Source organism: Micropterus dolomieu, linkage group LG20, assembly GCF_021292245.1.
Source record: "Micropterus dolomieu isolate WLL.071019.BEF.003 ecotype Adirondacks linkage group LG20, ASM2129224v1, whole genome shotgun sequence".
NCBI lineage: Eukaryota > Metazoa > Chordata > Actinopteri > Centrarchiformes > Centrarchidae > Micropterus > Micropterus dolomieu.
Window position 1 is genome coordinate 21,340,163 of NC_060169.1, and position 6,071 is coordinate 21,346,233.

Below are 6,071 nucleotides of genomic sequence, written 5' to 3' on the forward strand. Positions count from 1 at the left end.
TGGATTTCCTTGTGTTGTTATATAAGAGGAAAATAGAAACAACATGCCCTGTAATAATACTATATATTATAATTACATTTGATATTGAGAAAATTTAGATGTTTTTAAAGAACTGGTATTTTGTGGACAAATCTGACAGCACTTGCTGTTATGAAGTCAATACTACAGTGGAGAGAAAAACAAAAAAACTTAGAGAGATCAAGGAAGAAGTGTTTTACCTCAGAGAGCCAAGGGCACGGATGAATGGGGCTTGAAATCACAGATGGAGGAATTTTCTCGATGACCTAAAGGAGCAGATCAGATTGGACAAAGCATAAGAATAGATAAATGAATATCAAGGGAAAAACATGTGCTGTCTTCTGCGCTACCTCCTCTGTTTCTTCTACTGCTTGTGTCACTCTATGCCTACTTGTCAGGCACACACACACACACACACACACACACACACAGAGAGACAGACGCACACAAACAATCACAAAGAAACTAGTGGATCCATTCTGAACCAGATTCACTCTCACCTTGTCTGTCTGGTGAAACACAGTACATGTATCATAGTAAGAGTTTGATGCGGAAATGGGAAATGTAAAAATTTGCATGCAAATAGATTTTACGGGCAGAACCCATGCATCAAAACACTGTAACCACAAGAGACAAAACTAAAATATCTAAGCATACAGTGTGCCGTCGCACAGAAAAGGCAAAACACTCTTATACCAAGGCCTTTAGTCATTCCGTTAAATTACATAATTAATTGCTCTAAAAGGGAAGGAATTTATCATGCAGACAAATAAACAGTGGAGGATGGTAAGTCCTTCCCTTCTACCTCATGATAGACACTTTCATAAGCACTCCTCTCAAAGCACACACAAGGATGTTTTTCTAGGCAGTTCCAAATAGAGTTATTCATATTCCCTATAAATGTTGCTACACAAGTGAAAACATTAGTTTAGCTCTTAGCTCCCTGTGCACTGATGCCAAGCATGGTCCCTTTAAAACACTGTGGAAAATGACAGTTGTGGCCCATACACTGCAGTGAAGGACATTTTAAATCATTGGATTTTCAAATAAATGCCACATAACTCACATCTACACAGTAGATGATATTAGTACCACAGCAGAATAAATAAACAGAGTTGTCAACAGTCTTGGAAAGGGCAAGAACTTGTTGAAAAAAAGACAAAAAGGCCTCTGCACAAGGTGAATCAAGATTACAGGAGACATGTCGGTACATATCACCTCGTACAAATAATGTATGGAAATGTCTCATTTATGTTGTAAGACCTTCTCCTGGCGCGCTTGCCATTCTCTACTACGTCATTATATAGTTGAGTACACGCTAGGTACTAAGGAGATAGAAATAAGAAAAAATACTCTCAGTGGAAAAACAAACATTTGCTGAATATTGATTATTGTTCTTCTATGTAAATGACTCAGTCCTCATTGGATGTGTTCCTCATATGCATTGCTCTGCTGTACATTTACATTTACATTTCATCTACATTTCATAAAAAGGCATGCTTTAAAACTGTGAGGGGAAAAACTTAAAATCCCAATAAAATAATTACTCTGTCACCTTTTGTGCAATAGGACTGCTGAGAGATGGTGCTGCATTTATTTAAGTCACAGGCTCTTGGTTTGGGTCCATTTACAGAGATATAAAATTACCCCAGCAAGTCCCGACCACCTCATTACCAACATAACCTGCAGCCAGTCTTTCAAGGACAACTCTCTAATGACACCACACATATCCGCTTAATGTCTATTTGAAGCACGCTGTGACTTTCTGCCACAAAGAAAGAAATGTATAGAAAGAGCAAAACGTACTCTAATAAAATAAGCATCTAAATTGATCCCTGGCGTCTGTTTAATTCTAAAAAGACTGAGTGTTTCTGTGCTGGACCTCTCACATACACTGTAATGTGAGATGAGGTTTGTTTTTTTGTCTCTATATCTGCTATGAATCTGGACAGACCATTTGCAGATCTGGCTTCCACCTTGTTGTGCTGAGACACCTGACTACTTTTACTCTAAACTCGCTGCACATCCAGTATATCTCTTATCTGCTCTGCAGTTTTTCAGAATCAAACACATATATAATGAAATGTTTTGGGGTTTGTCACAAAGAAAAAATATCTTACAAAATCCTAATTTTATAGAATATACATATAATAAAATTAAATTACTTGATAATTTCAGTATTTAAGTAAAAAAGCCCTGAGATGGGCTTGCAACAGTTTTAGACCAGTGTTTGAATGGAAAGGCTTCAACCCTTAGCAGCCATTAAAAGGATTAAAAAGGATAAAAATAATAGGAGAAAGAAAGAATGAGTTAAAAGTCGTGCAAAAGTTAACTTTTTATCATAAATGCACACTTCCCTGACAGTAATACTAAAGTTATACTAAATATGATCTGAACATAAATCTTTTCAGATGTTTACAATTACATCATAGAATTCATTTTTACTTAAAAGCAGATCCATTTTTTAAATAGTTTTTTAACTCTTCAATTATTGTAGAGTCACTGCACTACAAGTATAAATCTTTCCTTCAAACAACGCAATTTAAATTGCTTGGTATTTTTCAGATGTTATATGTTGTTGTTTTTTTTTTAAAAAAAAACAAACCTTAATTAAAGAATTAGCAGGAACAATGCATATTGCTTAAGTACCTCTAGTTATTTTATTGCATTGCATTGTACAATCCTTGCATGATGTGGGTGTGAGAATAAAATGAACTCCTCTCCCTGATCATCATGGGTGCCATGAACACAACTGGACAATGCCCATTATACTACTGTCATTAGTTAACGCAATACGAAGGTTGCCTTATTTTTCTCATCCTTAATTCCACTTGACTCAGTGGCCTTTTCTGTTCAGCTAAATGGGATGAAAAAAGAAAAATGTTAGCAGCAGGAAACTGAACCTAACAGGCTTCACAGTGCCCTGCTCTACACATTGGTAGGGAACGTTTGTGCTGCATGGAAGTACATAAACACCTTTTGTGTATTTAAACCTACTGTATTTGAGTCATCTACTTGGAGCTATATCATCTTAACAAACCTCCAAGGGATATAGTTTGTACACACACAAAAACATTTTTGCGTTGAGGTGATTGGATTTTGTTCAACTCTTCAACAAAACAACCTTCAAAAGTATGCTGCAAGAGTGTAACTCTCGAAGGCAGTGGTGAAATACAGGAAATGGGTTAAAAAAAAGAAAATGGCAGTAAGTAGCGCTGAATTTACTGTGTACTGTACCATGTCGGATGTGCATGCACATCTTATTCAGTGGGTTCTGGGCAGAGGAAATGAGCATGAGCTCCCCAGGGCAGGGATTACTCTAATGACTTTGAGAGCAGCCTTGTGTGCTGTAACTTTTGACCTCTACTCATCCTCTTCTCCAAAAGACAACAAGAGACAAGCATACACATGCACGGGCACTAATCGACCTCGCACACAGGCCGGCGTGAGTTAAGAGATGCAGAATCACACACAAACAGCAACACCACAGATCCTCTCCAGCCCTTCCTCTGGCAACATCTGAACCCTGTAACAATTCAGACAAACCAGCTCTTATTTTGGGGTCTCTCAACTGGCGTACTACTACTTGAGTGAACACTGTGCTGCATCTTATGCTGTCAGCCCGCATAGCGCCAATGTTCCATATATAAGTGCATCATTGGAAAATCGATAGATTTACCACTTACATAAGCATTGCACACTGCTGCCACAGATATAACAGGAAACATATTTTTGCAAATCAGATCCGTCTTCACGCATATAGCACTTAGCTGTAAGAGCGAAGTTTTTCAGTCATAAATGCCAGAATACAGTGGAACGCAAAGAACATCATGCTGTGAAACAATGCTGGGGCAAATCTATGCAGGGCAATTTATTTTTTTTTATGTGTATTTGCATTTGAACTGGTGCGTGTGTTTTCATTTCTAGTCTCTGTGTGGTGAGTGTTTTTCCAGTTCCAGTGCAGGGACATTAGAGGTCTAACTGATCTATACCAATAAGGAAACAATCAAAATAAACAAGCTAAAGAGTCTGACAGAAACCAAATTTTCATTTTTTACATGCCACTCTAAACACATCAAAAAATCCACCACACAAATTCACGGCCTTTAGAGAAGAAAAGCCTAACTCCTAAATAAAGAAATAAAAGTTTTCTCTTTGAAATGGCAAGTACATAAACATGTTCTTTAAAGGGGGTGGCGGGTGGGTGGTGGGGGGCAAACAGTTATTCTCCCTGAAGTCACTCAATACATTGTTGTGGTTAATATGAAATATCAAAATAGAGCAGGCTACTGCTTAGATGAAATAGATGTAATTAGATAAATTGAGGAAGAAGGAGAGCGGCTTGGCTGTAAATTGCATGGTGTGTGCATGCTAAGACCCAACACTGGCACAGCTGCACGGAGCTGCACTCACGATTTATCATCTCTACATCGCGGGAGCCAGTGGCCCGCACCACTATTAATCATCAGCAAAATCATTTAATTCAGCCCAAGCCCGACTATTGTCTCAGTCTCTCCCTTCACTCTGGGCGAATCAGCCACCACAGCAGCCGCGAGCACCTCAGAGGAAATCACACAAAACAGAGTGGGATACAAGTGGGTTAAAACTGGCTTCTTTCTTCCTTTTTTTTTTGATGAGCTGTGTAGCACATCATCACTGGCAGATGGTGCAGAAGATGGCTTTTTTTTTTTTTGTAAATTTAGCAAGTGTGGAATTTATAACTGCAAATACTAATGTCCATACTGTAGAATAACAGATCATCATGCTTTGTGCTTTGTGACAGTGTGGTTCATTTTTATGAAAGGTGCCCTTTGTGTATACCCTTTGCTCACACAAACTGGCTAAGTTGCAAAAAGCTGACAAATCCGGACTGAATCTGCCCTCAGAAACCTTAGTGTTTCTTCAAAGTGTATTTTGGCACATTGGTCTTCCTGTTCCAACAAACAAATTGTTCTGGAACAGTGAAACAAGATGCCCACGAGGCAACTCCTTGTCCCAGAACTTAGAAAGGAACTTTTCCTCTTGTCTTTCAGAAAAGTGGCCTTTTCAATTAGCGCACCAGTGTAGTGCAAAGGTTATGTTGAAACAAGTCAAAAAGAGTTGTCTAAACACCAACTGAAATGCACGACTGGGTACAGCACTAAGCGTCTTCTGCCCACCGCAGTGGCAGACTTACATTGGCACCTTCTCCAACGCCCCCTCACATGCCTGACATGACTGTGCCATCGCTGCACCACCCTCTCCAAAAGCATGTCCGCCCCAGGCCAACATCCAGGCCCCACTGACAAACAGGATAAAGCAGGTGAAATTGGGAAAGCCAAACGATGATAGGCTAATGACAGTGAGCACACAGTGTTCAAAAAACACTGACAGCGGGGATGCCACACACACACACACACACACACACACACACACACACACAGACTCACATCAGGAAGCAAGCCCATGAAAAAGGGCAAATGGAGGGTTCAAATGTAGAACATGCGTAGCCACAAGAAATTCACTTAGAGATGTGGTCATTACATACTGTCATTCAAGGAAACGCATTCACATTCACACCTAAGTTTATAGACATGCATACACACACCCACACACAAGCACATACAGGCAGAGAGAGAGAGAGTGTCCCATACACATACACGAATCATAGGTCACATTTAACAGTAAGATTAACAAGATGTAATTATATAAATCATATTGGGCTTCCATAATCACAAATGAGAATGTAATTCATGTGCCAAAATAGTTTAAAAAAAATATGCAAAGATAATGTCATTATGCATAACCATTTGATCATAAAGATGATTTAGAATGGGAATGGAGCTAAAATAATGAAACAGAAATGGCAACAAATAAGGTTTCAGTCTTAAGACTACGTTTTGGGATTATTGTATTGTAAAAATAATCTTCCTTTCACAGTTTAATTTAACCTGTATCAGACAATAGCGTGTGAGAACAAAAGTACATTCAAATCTAGGCCACTGCCTGTCTTCATCTTTGTCTGTTGTTCCATCAACTTATCTGCAACACCGGACTTGGATCTCCACATTTTT

General features: G+C 38.9%; 1 protein-coding gene across 2 annotated transcripts in view; it reads right to left on the reverse strand.

The window, feature by feature from the left end:
• Positions 1-6,071, reverse strand: part of mafa (v-maf avian musculoaponeurotic fibrosarcoma oncogene homolog a (paralog a)) — a 71,902-nt gene that overhangs the window by 61,552 nt on the left and 4,279 nt on the right. For both annotated transcript variants that reach the window (XM_046033681.1, XM_046033683.1), the window contains exon 2: positions 219-284. In XM_046033681.1, the coding sequence (XP_045889637.1) occupies positions 257-284 (28 nt within the window). In that variant the 3' untranslated portion in view covers positions 219-256. The remainder of the gene's footprint in view (positions 1-218; positions 285-6,071) is intronic.